The sequence below is a fragment of the Boleophthalmus pectinirostris genome, unplaced genomic scaffold (genome assembly GCF_026225935.1).
Source record: "Boleophthalmus pectinirostris isolate CB_2022bp ecotype Guang Dong unplaced genomic scaffold, ASM2622593v1 HiC_scaffold_6, whole genome shotgun sequence".
NCBI lineage: Eukaryota > Metazoa > Chordata > Actinopteri > Gobiiformes > Gobiidae > Boleophthalmus > Boleophthalmus pectinirostris.
The window spans coordinates 15,442,825-15,462,073 of record NW_026571447.1 but is presented as its reverse complement, the minus strand read 5'-3'; the positions used below and the strand labels follow the sequence as shown (position 1 = coordinate 15,462,073).

The window sequence follows — 19,249 nt, the reverse complement described above, 5'->3', positions numbered from 1 at the left end:
AGGTGTGAATGGATAGATCTTATCGTTAATTGCTGATTTTCAGATGACATGACATTCTATAGGCCTATATTGTGTTTGTCTGCTACATAGTTGTAATCTCTCTATATATAGTTATAATCTAGTTTTTCATTATGTTATTTTTAAATCACAATACTGATTGAAGTGATTTAAGAAAAGAAACAAGTTTGCTGACTTCTTGGCTGGAAAACTGACAAACCCCCAATGAGATATTAGGTGCCGATTCTTGAATACAGGAAAATTAAGATGACTCAAAACATGCGTGCCTCTTTCGCCCATTTGAAAATACAACATCATCATACAGGAGCTGACCCCCACTCATACCTGCTCAGTGGACGGTCTCTTTTTGAGTAGACCTGACTCTTCATTGGCCTTCTCTGTCTTCATCTCCACTACGATGTCATTGTTGACCTCTCCACTGGCCCTACAAACAGCAGGGGATAATACAGCATGAACAAAGACTCTATCAAATATTTATCAGTGTGGAGTCTGGCCCTCTCTCTGCTCCAAGGATACAGAGCCCAGTGAGAGAAAAATTACCACAAATGGATGTTACAGTGTTTACAATGTTTATGTTGAATATTAAATAATACTTAGAGTCAGTGGTCAGCTTTTCTTGACTACACTCAGTGGAATAAATTAAATATGGAACCACAAGTAGAACCACCCGTAGTAATGATTCATACATAAATAATTACAAGAGCGGTGCATGAGAAAAGACATTCATTGCAATAAATATAAAACTGAATTAGAAAATCACAGAAATACAATATGCACTTTGACCTCATGTTATTTTTCTTAACGCAAATGTTGATTCAGTATTGAGTCTTCTGAGATTGGTTTGGTTATGCATAAAATCTCATATAATTATTTCAGAACCAGATAAATGCATGCATAATATGTATGGATGACTTTTCACCGATGAATTAATAGAAAATTGACTGCAGATTGTAACACAGTGTGAAATATTGATGCAATCGCTTAAAGGACAATTTTTCTTATATATTTGAGCAAAATGTGTCTTGCCCAGTACAAAAATATTGTATAAGCAGCTATTGAATTCAAAATATGTCCAATGAGTGCTGTGTGCATCTGATTAGAAAGCGTTTTATCATCCAAAGATCAGGAAGTGAAAGTTAGTAAGCTAGTTGTTTGCAGGTCATGTGAAAAACACTTGTAGTGCATTATGCCATTTGGAAAGGTAAGGTAAGCACTGCAAACCATTTAAAATGATCTAGTTCTATTTGCACATTTTAGAGACAGTAAAAATAATGTACAGCGCCTTTAATTAAAGCTAAGTCATTGATAACAACACATACGTACGAACTACAATATTTCAGCTGTAAAGTAGCCATAATAACTGAATAATAATAATCTTAAGAAATTGCTTGCATGAATGTTTAAATAAGAAATGCATGATCATAACTTAAAATGGGGACAATGATAGTTAAATATTTTGGCGATGTAACAATAACCGAAATATTGATATCGCATCGTCAAACATCTCACAGTAATTCCGTGGGCTGTTACAATATATCGAATTTCAAGTTCCTTTGCTTAAATGCATTTTTTTATAGTAGCAATAGCTAATAAATATCAGGAACTACATATCCCATGATTCATTTCAGTGCAGACAACATGAAGAGATATGTTTTTTTACTTGAATTCTTAAGATTATGACAGTAATAACTCACACCAAATTCTTGTCAGGGTATTTTAAAAGCAAAAAAGTGTCCTATCTACAATTATATCAGCCTCTCCAAAATATCGCAGTAAATATCATACTGTCAGTTGCATATCATGAAAATATCATACTGAGAGATTTGGATATTGTTACATCCCTATTAAATCTGTATCATTGCTGCGGTCAATGGGCACAGGGCTGCAGTCTAGTTGTATTTTGACATGAAGGTACCACATCTTTATAAACTATCTCTACTCACATTTCCTTCTTGTCCTTCTTGCCACAGGGGAGCTTGTCCTTCTTGTTGAGGAAGTAGATGAGGGCCACGAGCAGCAGCAGCAGCAGGACACACACCACCACCGCGATCACCACCGAGCTGGAGCCTCCCTGCTGCGCGTCGGCTACAGCGCCACATAATGGATGGGTGGACACATGGGAGGAAGGGAGGAGGGAGAAGGAGGAGGGCGGAAGGAGCCATGGTGGGGGGGGTGATCATCGAGAGGAGGTACGGGGAGGGAGGTGAAGTGGATTCGGATTGAGAGTAATCATCATGTGGGGGGGTTGATTGGTGTAAAATTGGAAAAGGAAGTCATGGGATGATTTGATTGGTTGGGGGGTAAAAATGAGGCGGAGGTAAAAAGCAGGGTTGGAAGGAGGAGGAGGAGGGGCAAGAGGGCAGGGGTTGGGATGCAGGGTTAGTCTACTTTAATGCAATGACTTGAAATGCGATGGGACCCAGGAAGAGGGCCTACACCATAGCATAGTAACATACAAAACAGCGCTAAGAACAAGCTAGAGAACAAGACATACTCACCGCCCACCTGTGCTCGTATTACTGTACTTATGTGAACAGGCCATCATTAGGGGCAAACTATAAAATACATTATTATATTATGTTCTTTTAATTTTGGAAATGTCGTGTTGCTAAACATAGAAATAAAATGTTTCCTTCACATTTCACTTTTTGTGTTTCAAAAATTTACCTTAAAAGATAAGGTAAATTTTAGCATGCAATTTATCAAAAATGTTCAGGGGCCAGCAGCGAAACGTGTTGATCTTATCTCCACAAAGTTGTTGGTTTAAATCTCGCTCTGAACCGGTCATACAGTTGGTATGCTCTTGGGCAAGACACCTCCTCGAAAGATTCAAAAGTGAATGAATAAGGCAATGTGAAATAAACCTAAAGGTTGAACTATGATCATCTAATGTAATTGAACAGTATTCGGCCTGTCCTCATAGCTACGGTAATACAAGCTTTGGCACACGCTAGCTCTGTAAACACAAATGCACTGACCTATGTGTGTGTGACGCGGACATCTCTACACACACACGCACACACAAACTAGTTTACACCAAAACAAAGGGTTAGCCATACAGACCTGACTTAAGCACAGGGTTTCCAGAGAGCAGCACTTATAAAGAAAAAGAGAGTTTCTCAGTCCCAAAGCATCACAAAGCCATGGTTACACACGTAGGCCAACATACACGCACAGCCAATTCCACAAGTGAATGCACATAAAACCGAACACACAACAAAGCAGTGAAACAACATAAAACAAGGTACAGAAGTGACATGATAGGAGGCAGTCAGAGCGCTTACATGCAATTAGCCTATGCTGCTAAAATTGAAAAAAAATTACGTAATAATAATAATTTCACTTTTCCAGAGCTTACATGCACAGATAATTATTAAGAATCTGAGTCTAAACCTAGCCACAAAAGCTTGTCTTGATTAACTGACATACATTAAGTTTTAAGGTGTTTTTTTTTTTTTTATTATTATTATTTTACATAAAAACAAGAAAAATGTATTTAAAAATGCATAATAACTTAGCTATAACACCATAGGCCTTTATATGTCTTCAGTCAAAAAAATTGTAGCAGATAATTTTATTAACTAAATTAGCAATACTGAGGTATGTCCCTATAATTCCCTTCTTCAGTGCTAAAACATAATTCAATGGACAACAATGAAACAAGGACTATTTTTTTGGTTTTGCATGTAACCGCACTGACCAAGTAAAGAAGCACAGAGAGGAAAAAGAGGGTTATAGAATAGAATAGAATTTTTATTGTCCCCGCGGGGCCACAAAAATTTTAGTAGCATCCACAAAATATCAGACAGACATCATACAAAGGTGACAAGAGAAAAGAATAACAATATACAATATCCACAGTGTTCGGTAGCAAGAGGGCAAATATACAAGAATACAGTACAGCTGGGGAGTGTTTGCGTGTACATGTAAGTAAATGTGTGTATGCATGTGTGTTGTGTGTGTGTTGTGTGTGTGTGTGGGGCCTTGTAATGGTGGGAGGGGGGGTCTAATTTACAGGGACTGTGCAATAAAAAGTCCTGAGATAAGGAGGGAGGAGAGGAGGAGGAGGGAGAAGGCTCTACCTCTGTCGGCGTTGTTGTTAGCTGCTGCAAGAGAAGAAAGGAGGAGAGGTGGTTTTAGAGGAAGAAAGGATTAGAAAAGTAATAGGAGGAAGAAAAGGAGGAGGAAGAGAAAGTTAGTCACGTTACGCAGTTACCTCTTTTTAGGGCTACTGCGATCATCTTTTGATCTTTGCCATGTTCATTATTGACTTCGCAGGAAACGCCGGACTTCATGATTTCGGGAGTGGCCTTCAGTGTCACGGAGCTCACCACTTTGTTGCCTTCCACCATTACAGACTGCAAAGAGATACATTATATAGTTTAGTAAAAAAGTAAAAAATAAATCTTAGCAGATAGCAGGACTTTCCCAAAACACAAAGCAATCCTAAAACACGTGAATGTGTTTAAAAAAAGTCAAAAGCTGAGTGCGAGCTGCCTTCACTGGACGATACAACTTCTCAAACATCTGGCTGAAGGGACAGAGTTTGAAGTATGGATACTTGGTAAATCAATCACACTTCCCTTTCACTATCCTTACTATTTTCTTTAGTCCTTCAGGCACTTCCTAGTTTAGTAGTTCTATTTGCAGTGTGATTGTTGGAGGAAATTAGGAGTTTCGTCCTGCTGAGATTTCCAACATTTCCATTGGGCGTACCTCTTTTCCTGCAGGCTTCCAGGTGAACTGCGGTGCTGGAAAGCCGTAGGAAGCACACTTAAGAGTCACCATGTCTCCTTCCTTAGCAACCTCTCCAATGCCGGGTGTCTCAATCATTGGCTTTCCTGGAGATCAAATAAAGTTTAGGAAAAAATCTTCATTGTGTTGTGGAGTCAATAATCTAGGAAGCAGCAGCAGCTAACAGACGCTTCCACCAACTATAAAACTTCCTTCCTATGGTCTAACACGCCCATATAGGTTGGGTTCATGTGACCTCCAAAGACTATAAACTGTCCCTTTCTCAAAACTGAAGTGGGAATTCAGGCTAGAATAATGGTACAATCTTATAAATGCTAAAATGTTTTGACCCAGTTTGTGGTTAGTATTTCTGTAAGCTCGTTCTATTTGCATGAACCAAAAACTGGAATAAGTTTTTAAATAATGAATATGATAATTGTTCCCCTCTATAAAGCAGCTGTTCTCAAACTTTTCATGCAAAGTACTACCTTACAGAATGTTTGTAAAAGTCTGAAATTACACTGAACCAAGATTAAAATTTAACCATGCATGAGGTAGTGCTAAACAATAATTAGCCCCCCAAAATGAACTAAAATGTTAAACAGATATCTGTCTAAAATAAATAAATAGTCAAAATGAAGAGGCAAACTCTCACAGGTATACCACCCCCTGATGCAATTTGTGTACCACCAAATGTACACGTACCACATTTTGAGGAGCGATGCTATATGCTCTGTGCACAATGAGTTCCTGCAGCTTCACTGTTAGCATCACTACTTTCTGTCCAATTTTATCTCTATAGGATTTTTGCAGAGTCATGCTAAAATGAATAAATATTTAAAGATAAGGCAGTGACAGGGACCTGTGGGTAGATGTCACTGACAATATGTTAAAAACTACACAAGTAAAATTAATACTTCAGCCTAGAGATGTTTGTGTATCAATGCTAACGCTAATGCTAATTTTGAGGCATAATAAATGAAGCATAAACAATGCCTGACAAACAAACTGAAGCATTCTGTATATAAAAACAACTGGGTAGTCATTATTTTAATTAATTCGAATTTTAATACATTGTTTATTTTATGTTTAATAAAAGTGACTGACAGCTTTAAGATTTTCAGACTTATAAACTGGATCACACCCGGGTTGGGATGGTTAGTATAAATAAAATTGTCAAAGAGAGTGTAACATTGTGCATTTTCGCATTAGTCATAATCTGAGGGACTTACGACGCTGCATTTTTTGCTTTATTTTCATTCGCAAACACAGATTTCTGTATTTTGGCAAAACAAATGACAATTTATGCTCCTCATCAGATTAGTCAAAAAATTGTGATAGTCCTGGTTTAGTCCTGGTTTAGAGTTGATGTAGTCCTGGTTTAATCTTAGTTTAGTTCTGGTTTAGACCTGGTTTAGATAAAATTGGTAAAAAAAAAACAAACAATAGGGACACCTGGGACATTGCTTGTATAAAAGAAATCAGGGGACAAATCACTGGTTTTGTATAAATCTGATGGGACAGGGGACACAGGACTCAAAACTGGGTCTGTCCCAGGGATGTCTGGTCACCGTAAAAAACTGTTAGCCCTCACAGAGTTACATAGACTCTATCTAAAATAATACAATTCTCAAATATTTTGGTATTATCATGAGTGCAACCTAAGTAAAATAGACTGGGCAGTTGTTTTAGTACCTTTGACAGTGAGGTTGACAGTAGCATGGCTCTCCAGTCCAGGGACAGAGGGCACAGCTCCCACACACATGTACTGTCCTGCTTTTTCATAAGAAACCTCCTGGATGGACAGAGTGCCATCCTGAGAGAGCACCTCGGAGCCCTGGACAGAGAAAAAAGAAAGCTGATGCGGAAATGTAAATATTACATTTAATCAGTTGAAAAATGTTTTTACAAGCAAGTCTGATTTTTATTTCAACACACTGTAGAAGTATTCAAATAATTATTCAATTGTGGAATGGTGGAAAGCTGAAATGAAAATAAAAACAACACTTGCTCTCACTCCTTATTCCCAAACTGCCAAGAAAACAAATCAAAGTCTGTCCAACATGATAAACTGTCTCTCCCTATTCTCCTCCTCTGCTTCTCACAGGAATGATCTCTTTCTCAGAGCAAACAGCTGTCTGTGCACAAGGCTTGGGAGACATTGCACTACTGTAGATACACAAACTGAGGCAACAACATCGTAACAACACAAGTCTGCAAGAGTCATGTAAGACAACACAACACTGTAAAATAGGCTCTGTACAAATGGGCAGGTTTACTTATGCGTTCCACGGTCTTGCACAGAACTTGTCAGTGTAGTGTGGTTTCATGGCTCAAAAGTACCTTACAAAATGTGCATCCCATACTGTGAGTGGGATTGCCCCTCCAAAGATCTGACCTATAACCTGGTGGCATATTATTACATTTAAACTACTTCTGTAACCATAGCTGCAGTGGGCTAGACTAATGAAAGCAAGGCTGCCAATATGCCCCATCCGTCCCTATGACCACCACCAATCATTCAAACACACACACCACATTCAGGCAGGTGAAGTTTCTTGCCTAAAGACACAACAACAGAACTTGGTCTGAGCTGGATGCAAACTCTTCACTGTATAATGTGCAGCTATTTATATGCTAACAAGAAGAATACACATACAAATAACATGTTTTAACTGTGCCTCTAAATGCAATATTTATGATTAAGTAATTAATGAATAATAAATAAATAAAATATACTAAAAATGCATCTTCCTTTCAGTGGACTCTTAATAATACATTGATTTTGCACCATTTGGGAAATCAGTTCGCTCTGGCAGCAGCATAGTGCACATTGTATAAAAATTCAATTTTCTTCCCCATGAAATATTCTATTACTTCTCTTAGGCCAATTCTCCTCACAGTTGCAACCTGAATATATTTGTTATGGCAGCATTGTTTTTAGCCTGAAAACTGGTTTAGGTACTGTAGTTGAGCTACAGTCAAAATGTAATTCTGAAGTTGACTTATGAATATGTCATGTCCAACTATGCAAAAGTGAGATGAGGTGAACCATTTTTTAAAAAAAATGGTAAAAGCAGTAGCTATAGTATGTCTTCTTTGTGTATTTTGTGACTTTATATGGAAAAGGTCATATGGAGGTAAGAAAAGCATGCTGTACCTTCTTCCATTGAACTGTGTGTGGGGCAGATCCTTTAGTCTTGCACTGCCATTCCACTTTGTCTCCGAACATCACCACTTGGGGTTCGGTTGGGGTCACGCTAACTGGGTCGATGTCTGTCAAAAGAAGAAAATGTGATAAGTAATACTGTCATAGCATGTGGTGTATGACGCTACAGAAAAGAGGATTTGAAGTTTTGGGAGACAGAATGTTCCAACTAAGCCCAGGGTAAAGTTAAGCTCATTTGGATTCCTAAGCTTTTTCTCCACTATTTCTTTCCCCTCCTAATTTGAATGATATGATCAAATTAGGGAGTGGAGTTGGGATAACATTAAAGAAACAGATGGACTGTGCAAAATTGAAGTGGATATCTCTCAGCTGCATGGAATCCATTAAAACAGACTTCTTTCTATTCTGATAAATGACATGGAGCTGAAGACTGTTCTGTTGTGGTAGAGCATGTTTTTACAAGTACAATGTGAAACTTTTCTAGTAAAAGGAGCATAACCCGCTAGTATCCATGGAGATGTTATTGGCCTTGGCCTGGAATGTTCCACAGTGTTATATAAAATGTAATGTATCTCCATGGACGCAAGTAGGTGATGTGACCAGGCCAAGTTCAGCATCAGATATGTGGAAATGTGACTACATTAACAGTAATTTTATTTATTATTTTTTTTATATATTTGCATTAAAATAGTCTGTAATTAAATCGATGCAATAAAATAAATGCATGAGTATAAGGTCATACAGTGGAACATTTATCTCTATGGTGACCAGAAGGAGGTGTACCCTTTGCCAGAAAAGTTACATAATACACCTTTAATGTATCAAGTATCAAGATTTAAAGGGCCTATATTATCCTATTTTTTGATCTGTAATAATGTTGTTTCCTCATCACAAACATATCTGGAGTTACGTTTTATTTTATTCACACATGTTTAACCCAAAAACCCTACAGAGTTCTTCTCTCAAACAGAAAACACTGTGTTCCACCTTGTGATGCCATGTAGTAATACATGAAGTGCTCAACTGTGTTTTTAAACTCCACACACCTTCACTAGAATCATTTGGATAATTTCAACCCTGGTATTGCCAGTTTCCATTGAATTTGGGATTAGCTTGAAAAACCAGCACTTCATGACATCACAAGGTGGAGGAGCATTTTGAGGTTTGGGATCTAGACAAATGATCCCAACAGAACATGTGTGAATGAAACAAAATGGGTATGTTTTTGATAAGGTGAGCTTTAGACCATGTTAGAATGTTGCTAGACAACAGTTACAAGAATCAATTTTGTGTAATATAGGACCTTTAAATAGATTTAGAATATCTCCATGAAGACAATCAGGTTTGCCACAAGGCCTTTACAGGTCAGATCTGTGGAGATGTAACAACACCCACAGTAAAAGCACCTATTTTTGTATCTACTTGCATTGAAATCATCTGTAATTAAATAAATGCGACATTAAATGCATGAGTACAATGTCATACAGTTGAACATTCATCTCTATAGTGACAACAGGTGGTGTAAACTCTATCAGAAAAGTTATATAATACACCTTTAACTTATCAAGATTTAAAGTAACTCACAGGCAACAGCCAGGCTGATTTTTCCACTAAGGTCAGCCTCCAAGTTGTCAAAGTCTGTAGCGGTACAGAGGTATTCTCCAGCATCTGTGCGCTTAACAGACTTCAGGACCAGCATTCCGCTTTCTCCTGGGATAGACTTACCCTAAATGAGATAAAAGACAATGTAAAAAAAAAAAAAAAAAAAAAAGAATAATGCTAGCTTATAGAAAAATACAGTAATCATGATTTTGTATATACTGACGTACATCTTTGGTGAACTCAAACTCGGGCTGTGGGTTACCATCTGTCTCACATTTCATAGTGACAGTGTCTCCCTCTTTGACTGGAGCTGTGTTGACGAGACTGAAGGTGGCGCTCTCTGAAGGATCTGGTAACACAAGGATGGAAATTATATCAAGTTATGAATTATGAAATAAGATAAGGTATAATAATAAATGTTTGTGAAATTCCTCAGTCGTCCAGTTAGGAATCAGTTAGAATTGTCACAATTATAATTTTCAGTCTTTATGATTGATTATATTGTGACCTGAATAATCATAATTTTGTTAACTGAATAATCTAATCTAATAGACCTTGCTGTTGATGTTGCTAACTACTATGTGAGCTAGTCAATACAAAAGATTTGAATGAAATACACATTATATACAAATTATACACACATTTTACTACTCTAAAACTCTAATTGCATGCGGTAGATACATATAAGAAATGTGACTTACAGTTAAGGTTGATTTTGGTGCTGTCAGACTTCTTCTGTTTGACCTGTCCTCCTGGCATCTTGTACTCCACTATGCAGTAGAACTCTGAGTCTTTGTCTGCTTTTGTGGGGTTCATGTAGAGCTTACTGTGGAGCGTGAACAGCCCTGATGACTCCTTCACCACAGAGGGAACCATGTAGGTCTCTGTAGGCCACCAGAACTCAGGTTAGATAAAAACGAATAATTATTTTATTTAGATTTGATTCAGAGAGATGGATCAAGACATACTTTGCTCTCTGTCTTTGACCTCTGGAAGTGGCTGGTCATCTTTGAACCAGATAATCCTGGGCTGAGGGTGGCCGTTCCTGGTTACACATCTTCCAATCTGTAAGGTCAGAAAAAATAACATATTTAAATATATAATACTTGTTTTTGATTCATTCATTTGAAAAAACAGTATTAAAACAGCTTTATGTTTGTTTCACAGTTTTTAAAGCATTTCCTATCGCACACTGAAGATGAAAAAAATCACACATGCCCTTACTCACTAATACTGTGCAGTTTGAAGCCTAAATTAGATGATCAAATACTAATGTATGCCTTTGATTTTAGTAAAATAACTGTATTCCGAATGCCATCAAATGAAAAAGTAACTGTACCAGAATACAATTACTCAAAAATAGTATTCTCAGTAAATATATTCAGTTACTTCCCAACACTGACTGTACATAATTACTGAGTTTGCTGGTTGCTAAGGCGACACTTTGGTACATTGTCCTCGTAGGGGTATTTGCCCACTGCATTTGACCCAGTTGAGGTTATCAAGATGATGCGCTTAATCGTTTGTCATGATTATTCAGGTCACAATGTGGGAAAATCACAAAATAAATGTCATCATTCACTTGATCTTATGAAGCTAGTCACATACTAGGGAAATGGGGATTTATTAGACAATGTGAATCAAAGTTACTGCGTCAAATATTCTTAAAATATTAAAACTGTTAAAAAAATATTTGGTCATATTTAGTTGAAAGATGGAAATACTGGTTATGGGACTGTGGTGTGAAGTGATGTCTGTAAGTGCACAGTTTTTTCTGTAATGATTTTTGGTGATTTTCTGGCATAAATCTTTAGAAATGGTTAGAATTTAGGTGTAAAAATAAAAATGCAGTCCCGAAAAGAGGATAAAATAGACAAAAGAATCTATACTTTAATAGATTTTACATGTCTAATTAAATTTAGCAAATTATATAACAATATTATTCTGACCTCGGAGCTTGAGGCCTGGTCCACATAAATGGCTTGGCTGGAGGGTTTGGTCAGTTCCGGTTTCTCAGGGGCAACTATAAGAGAAAAAGGAAGTGTTGTTAAGGAGATTCTTTTATTTTCAAAACCCACAGTTCATCACATAAAGCTCCAGCTGTGTGACCTTATTAATTAAACTGGGGGGGAAATATCCTGCCTCCCTGCATGACCTGTTCTCCTGGAGCTGGTAAGGGTCAAGTCACAAAAACACTCCTCCCTAGCCCACAGGATCACACACAAGCTCCACCAAGTGTCCAGTTGTTTTTCTTCCACTTGTTCAAATGCAAGGTCAGACGTTTACTACCTGCAGCAGCTTTCCGCCTCTGGGGTGTAGCATAGGGATTTGAAACAAGACTTAGCTGGACCGTTCTGTAATGTCAATCACTATTTCATCTTTTCACTGTTTCACTTTTCACCTCTTGTATATAGCCCAGATATATTTTGTACCACTGTGCAGTTATTATGTCATATTTGACACCAATCTTACTACTTTTGACACTTATTTTGAATCTCTATTATAATTTATATTTGCTCTATTTGTTATTATATTATACGTATTGTGATGAGTGAGGTACTGCATCCAAATAATTTCCCTTGTGGATCAATAAAATGTGTCTAAGTCTATTTTGCTTCATTGAATAGGTTTTGGGAGAGATTTTCATATCACAGCCGCAATTATATGTTTAAGATAAATAGTACATTTGTGAATGGCAATTAGAATGCTCGCAATTAGCTGCTTACAAAGTATATAGTTGTTTAGGTAATATGATATTAACGACAGATAAGCAAATGGTCCTGTGTCTATCCGGTGTTTTTCATTCTTCATTTTATTGTGCTATCTAGCAGGCATCTTAAGGCTAATCTTTTACAGTTTATAAAGGTTTTATGTTTAAATGATGCTGTGTTTACGATGACTTGAGAAAAATGATGGTTCTACTATGGTTCTATACTAGCACTGAGTTAATTTAAAGGCTTTGTACTTTGTAGAACTAGTTCATTTTAAAGGGTTTGCAGTGGTCCAAAATTATTACTTGCTTATTCAGTTTATAAGTGCTTTTCACAACTTTCTTTCAGAGGCCAGAGCAGAGTTTACTGTCACAGTAACGCTAACAACAACTACCATGCTGACCGTGCACTTCCTGATTTTCGGATAGTTAAACGTTTGCAGGCTTGCAGACTGTAAGCATCTGACTTAATTTTACCTCAAGATCTGCTTATAAAACATATCTGTGCTGGGGAAGGTTTTTGCTGAAATACTAGTACATGGGAAATACCACAGCTCACACATGCTCTGGATAAGCTAAAATAAAGTGTGTTTTTTTGTGTAACAGTGTAACATCTGGCACATTCACATCTTGCATCTAACTAGTCTTGAACAGCTTTTGTGAAAGCAGCTGGTTTTCTCCTATTGCTAATCAGTGTTCTATACAGAGCTTTTCTCAAACACCACTTTACACAGTGTCTCAGACTGAAAAGCCCATTTTATCACTTTAAAGTCAGAGCTTGGGGGGAATAAATGTCAATAATACTTCCTTTCTTAACTCTCCTTAGAATGTAAAATCAGATAGAAAGTTAAAGCGGTGCAGTCTAGACAGGCGTGTGCTTAAGGTAGGATTAAAGAGCTGCCTGCCAGTTTGCACCAAGCTAAACTCAAGGCTCCTCAGTGATATATTTTCGTTTTTTATTATGGTGACATGAACCATACATGACAGATGAGATTGAACTATCAGTAAGAGTAATTAAAGAGGGGTTAATTGACCTCTAGGGAAAAAATGAGTTACCCCCAAGTGTAAAAATATGATAAAGTCTTCAAAATCATCAAAATAATTCAGATGTCATTGTGATATTGTAATATTTCTCTCAATCTGTCTTTAAGCACTGAACAAAAGATAAAAGGTAAAACTTGAAACCTTCTATTTCATGACATCACAAGGTGGAACAGAGCATTTTGAGCTTTGGAGATGTAGACAGACTAATAATAAAGGATTACTCATACATGAATGAATAAAACAAAACACCACTCAAATACAAATACATGATTTTTCAGTTTAAATATATACATAATATAATGTCCACAAAAGTCCATGAGATTATAGATATAATTTTATAATAATGATAATAATTTCTTTGTCAATATTGTCACATTCCCTGTACAAAACCCTTAAGAAATATATGCATGAACAAACACATAGCTCAAAGACATTTAGTGCAAGTGACAGTTCAATCATAAATCACATATATGGTTTGAAAAGGTCAGGTAAAGGCCATGCCAACAGTCAGAGGTCACACTCACAGAATACTTTGAGCTCCGTAGCAGCCTCATTCACGCCAGCTGGTCCCGCGGTAACCTGGCAGTAGAATTTGTATTCGTCCGAGGGCTGCACAGATGTGATGGTCAAGGTGAAGTCCTCCCCAATCGAGCTACGACTAGACAGAGGGGTGTCCCCATCGGTTTTGCTTTGACCCCCCTGACTGAATGCAACCCGCTTCCTGTTCGCATCCAGGTCCTCCTACGAGAAAGCAAATAATATATATCTGTGGTTAGAATTAGGAATGAGTTGTGTTCACAGTGACTGTGTTTACATGCACACATCAATTAAATCATTGTTTTCTGGAGTTATCAGATTATTAAAATGCAGTGGTGGAAGGGAACGAAGTAAAAGTAGTAAAGTTCTATACTTAAGTAAATGTTTTAGGCATCTGTATTTTACTTAAGTAGATTATAGAATGGAAAACAGACCCCCCCTACCCCCCACCCCACACCCCCACATTTGAAGTCTTATAATATTTCAAAATGTGTGCAAAATACTTTAACTTTTTACTCTTTAAGTATTTTTTTTAATTGGTAGATTTTTTCATGTGATACTTTGACTTAAACTTTTTTTTTTTTTTTTTGCTCTGGTATCTGTACTTAAGAAACAAGTCCCCTAAAACCTTGGGGCCCGGGACAACAAACCTCTTTTTACCCCCCGCCTACTGCCCTGCATACGTACATAAAAAAATTAATAAATATAATATAAAATAAATACTTTCACTTACAATGTACCACTCGACTACGATGGAGCTGGCTGCCGATGGGGTGACAGTGTGGGTGCAGGGCAGTTGGGCCGTTTCTCCTTTGATCACTTCTATTGTGGGAGTCACTTTGACAATCACGGCTCCACTGCAAACTATAAAAAACACAAAACACAAGGTTATTAATATGATTCATATGAGCAGTGAGATGATGACAAAGTTAATTTGGTAGAAAGCCTGGGGTTGGAAGAATGAGAAAGTCAAGGGCAGAAAAGTTGCCAAAGGATGTGTCAGTGTGCATAGTGTGCACTAGGGCTATGGGCTAAAACTAATTACAATTAAATAGAAATTATAATTTGAATAGACGCCATTAGCAAATCGGTAAGGCTGCAATTTAAGCCCCATAATTTCTTCCACAAACAACAAAATATCCTCTTTTATTCTGCATAAAAAAACCTGCTAACTCTCTAGTTTAGATCTGTACAAACATGTTCTGAGATATGATTCTTGCATATCCTTTATATTTCAGTCTCGTTGTCAGTTCTTCATGAGACATTTTAAATGTGAACTTTAAACAAAATTCTATTATCAAAACATAAATTGCAAATCTATCCACAATTGCAATGCTTGTCAGAAAAATCACAATTAGCCTATGAACTAAATTATAAATTTAACGTTTGCAAATTTTAAATCACTTAAGATACAATCTTATTAGTTTTATTATGTACACAACCTGCTAACCTTGTAAATTACACCCATAGTAAACATATTCTGAAATGCATGGGAGTCTTTTATCAAAAAATAATTCTTCTTTAGGTGAATACTCATTTGAAAACACAACCATTAATGTATTTTCTTCTTTTCATTATAACATTGGCAACCAAAAATAATAATAGTATGTGTAATATGCATTTTCATTTGGCTAAACCCACTTCACTTCTTGCCTCGCGTCATTACATTAAAGGGTTGGGGGACGGACACCATGAAATCAGAATGACTGTAGCGTGTCCCCTCTGTTACTGTACTGAAGGCTGCCATGTTTGTCAACTGTCCTTGGGGTTTCCGGCAGTTAAGCGGGGTGTTACAAGCTGTGGGGACAGGACTTTATCAGCACACCCAGCACGCCTTTCCTCAAACGCCCTGGGCTGTTACATACACCTACACACACATACACACACTTTAAACACTGCAGCGCCCTGTGATTACACTGAGCAGCTCCTTGACTTGAAACATATACTGTATACACCCACACAGGGACAATAAAGCAAACATACAGGCAGATATTAGGCTTTAGAGACGACAGGTGATAAAAGAGGTGTGCCTCAGGGAACGGAACATGGACCGCACATGTTTACAGAAATAACCTTGAAAGCAACATAGGATAAGTATGATAAATACTTATGGAGATAAATAGAGACTAAAAGATTACATAGATACTTACATTTTTAATGTTTAAAGGTGTACAATATGGTGTGTATTGTTTGTCTTTTGTCTTTTATCAGTTTTTTGAATAAACAAAAATAGTGCAACAATTTTGTAGTGACCTTATTCTACAAGTTGTCGTGGGTGCCGCCGTTGTCATTTGGGTTGTATTATTTTGTATGGGGCTGCCAATCTTAATAGCAAATAGGTTCGATATGAACTTTTAAATCCTCCCAGACAAATAATAAATAAGTCTGCTTTATATCATATTTTAGGTGCAAATCTGTTCTCAGATTTCTCAAAAAAAGTACTGTAAATAATGAAAAGCATCAGACTTTGAATAAAATATAAAGCAGTAAAAATATGGTTAGTAATGTTAGTATTCTGTTCTGCACTATGTTTCACAACAAAACCAAAGAAAATTTACTTACTCATTACTTTCTATTATTTTAAATCTAGCTAACAATGTCCACTAAGAACTCAGTTAGTTACAGGTTGCAGATTAGATCCATTTCTTCTAGTTTGGCTACAGACTTGTTACCAGGTTGTTTATGAGCCCACAGGAGAATCCCCGAGCAGCAGTAAAAGTGTGAAGTGGCCCAGAGGACAGAGGGAAGAGCCAGCTGACTAAAACAGAGCATAGCTTCTTTTCAGACCAGACATTAGGATGCACAATGTGTCCCAGATCTAAGCACTGAGACAATAGAGGGTCCAGTGGGACAAGAAAGTCTAAGGGCAACCTCACTTACATAAGCTAATTTAAATAGAAACGCAATAAGAGCTGGACAACATAAGGAAAACATGTTCTCAAGATTTGCACTATCTGATTTGAATCAACTTGAAATGGGTGTTATAAATGTCTAGAAATGTTGTTCACCACATTGCAGTGTTATGTGTTGTCTGATTTGTTTCGTTATTCTTCTGCTATGACATAGAGACTTCTAAGTTGGAAATAAATAAATATATTAGCAAGATTCATTCTGGATGGGTTAACAAATGATCAGTTTTGACTGAGTCACCAAATCAGTACTAATTGACAAAACAATGCTAACTCCAGCCACATGGGGTCAGTCTAGATGCAAATTAAACTATTTTTTACCATAATGATGTGAAAAAAAAGTAAACTATACCTATACCTAATTGAAATACATTTATTTGTCAAGACCATGGTTAAAAAAATATATACATATATTGAAAAAATAGAGTCCAGATGAAACCTTCTCTACACTGAATCACACTTGGACGAATGAAGGATTACACCGTCTCATGGCAATTTTAACAACTTTAGTCATATTTTTCAAGACACACACCTTTGCAGAAAGAGACGTCAGTACAGTGTTAATAATAGATGCATCGTCTTCTCTCTTAATCCCCAAACTATATCTATGCTGAAAATTCAGCAACCTTAAACTTAATACATTCCAATTTTACTAACATTTGGGACATTTGGATTGCTAATGAAGACCACAGCCCCAAATATGATTCCATAAATTAACCATGCGATCGATTTCTGGACTACGAATCTTGTCTTTAAATAATTTAGATGTGTTTATATGCTTGCAGCAGTGGAAAGACAGACTTAGCTTAGCGTAGAGGTTTTAATGAGAGACCAGCGAACTGCAGAGATGAAAGAGCGGTGGTGGGATTTTATGAAGAGGAGCAGATGGACACCTTGTTATCACTGTACAGTACGCAAGCAGTAGCGGCTGGGAGGAAATGACATGGCAAACAAGACATACAGAAGAGATAATTAGGGCCGATGTCAAAACTGTATGATGGTTTGAAAACTGTAATATGACAACTAGGGTGATATAGGTCAAAATGTTAGCCAATTGCAGCCATTTGGAGCCATTGGAAAACATCACAGAACACACTGGTCATATAATAATAGTGTTGGTAGAGATACAAGGCTATCAAGGGATCATTTCAGAGCTACAATCTCAGTGCATTGATGCTCTGGTGGAGGTTCTGTCAAATGCTTCTCTCCATGGAGATGTTATTGCTTTGACTGGAATGTTTCACAGTATGATAGTAAACCTTGCTATCTTTATGGGGACGAAACCAGGTCAAGTTACAGGTTAAATCTGAGGATTAAATGCTCACAGTCAAAATGCCTGTTTTTCAAGGTATTTTTGTGCTATAAAACCATGTGTAATTTAATGTTTAATGTCATGCTGTGGAACATACCAGCAAAGCAATGGCATATCCACAGAAACAAGCAGGCGATGGACCCCCAACCAAATGCACTATGTAACTTTTCTATTGCAGGGGAAAGTACTAGTTGCTTGTCTCTATGGAAATTTGATTGCTTCGTCAGAAATGATCCACACTGGCTTTAAGCTTGTCTAGTGCCATAGAAACATGCAGGCGTCACACTAAGCCAAGTTAGAGGTGAGATCTGTGGAGAGGCGAGTCCAATCACAGTAATCAGTGTATGTTTTTGAAGCACTATGTTAATTTTTCTAGTGAAAGGTCTTATCAACAGATTGTCTCCATGAATATTAAATTTTTTTCCCCCAGCAATGTTACACAATATGTCATTAAACCTAAACATCTCCATGAATACAGACAGGTCCACCAGTCCAAGTTACAGGTCAGATCTGTGGAGAGGTAATGATGTTGACAATAAAATTTCAGATTTTGTATTTAGAGCAATATAAACACATAAACTGAATAAATGCAAGATAAAAAGTATGTTGCCACACTGTGAAACATTCCAGACAAAGTACTATCATCTCCATGGAGACAAGCAGTTGATGTACACATCACCATAAATTTATATAGTGCACCTTTGTTATGGCTTGAGATGTTGAAAAAAAAAAAAAAAAAGGAGAAATTATGATGCCTTGTGGTTATAATTATTGCCTGTCAATCCATTTTTTTCTTTCAGCATTTTCACTATTCATTTGTCTCGCCTTAGATATGAAACTTGACTCAACACAGCTCAGACTAATTCATCATTGTTAGCGCGTTAGATCCCACAGGCCTGTCTAGACTTCCAATTTGTCTCCCTTGTTCCATCTTGTCAACATGTATCCTCTCTGTGCTCTGAATGAACTAACATTCACTGGTACAAATCCACTCGCATGTGCCCAGTTTGTTGGAGGGACTGCGCCCAAAAGAGAATCTCTCTCTGTTGTCGTGCCAACACAAACAACCATCCAGATGAGCAAACGGACCAGAATGTGTGAGTAAACTAAAGATTTTTTGGAGTGCGGTAAATTTGACATGGGAAAAATACACAGTCAGACACACACACCACAGTGAATTAAGCAAGGCAGACAGGCCCTAACCGGGTTACCTG

General features: G+C 37.2%; 1 protein-coding gene across 3 annotated transcripts in view; it reads right to left on the bottom strand.

Moving 5' to 3' along the window:
• bcam (basal cell adhesion molecule (Lutheran blood group)) overlaps positions 1-19,249 on the bottom strand; it is an 84,320-nt gene that overhangs the window by 4,087 nt on the left and 60,984 nt on the right. Inside the window, exons 2-15 of one of the 3 annotated variants that reach the window (XM_020940415.2) lie at positions 14,548-14,678; positions 13,802-14,018; positions 11,473-11,546; positions 10,492-10,588; positions 10,225-10,407; positions 9,751-9,872; positions 9,506-9,647; positions 7,913-8,028; positions 6,448-6,589; positions 4,735-4,859; positions 4,235-4,376; positions 4,101-4,124; positions 1,962-2,103; positions 343-442 (exon numbers count right to left, since the gene is read on the bottom strand). In XM_020940415.2, coding sequence (XP_020796074.1) covers positions 343-442; positions 1,962-2,103; positions 4,101-4,124; positions 4,235-4,376; positions 4,735-4,859; positions 6,448-6,589; positions 7,913-8,028; positions 9,506-9,647; positions 9,751-9,872; positions 10,225-10,407; positions 10,492-10,588; positions 11,473-11,546; positions 13,802-14,018; positions 14,548-14,678 — 1,757 coding nt within the window. The remainder of the gene's footprint in view (positions 1-342; positions 443-1,961; positions 2,104-4,100; positions 4,125-4,234; positions 4,377-4,734; positions 4,860-6,447; positions 6,590-7,912; positions 8,029-9,505; positions 9,648-9,750; positions 9,873-10,224; positions 10,408-10,491; positions 10,589-11,472; positions 11,547-13,801; positions 14,019-14,547; positions 14,679-19,249) is intronic. The other 2 variants (XM_055164007.1, XM_020940416.2) reach the window with 2 other exon arrangements.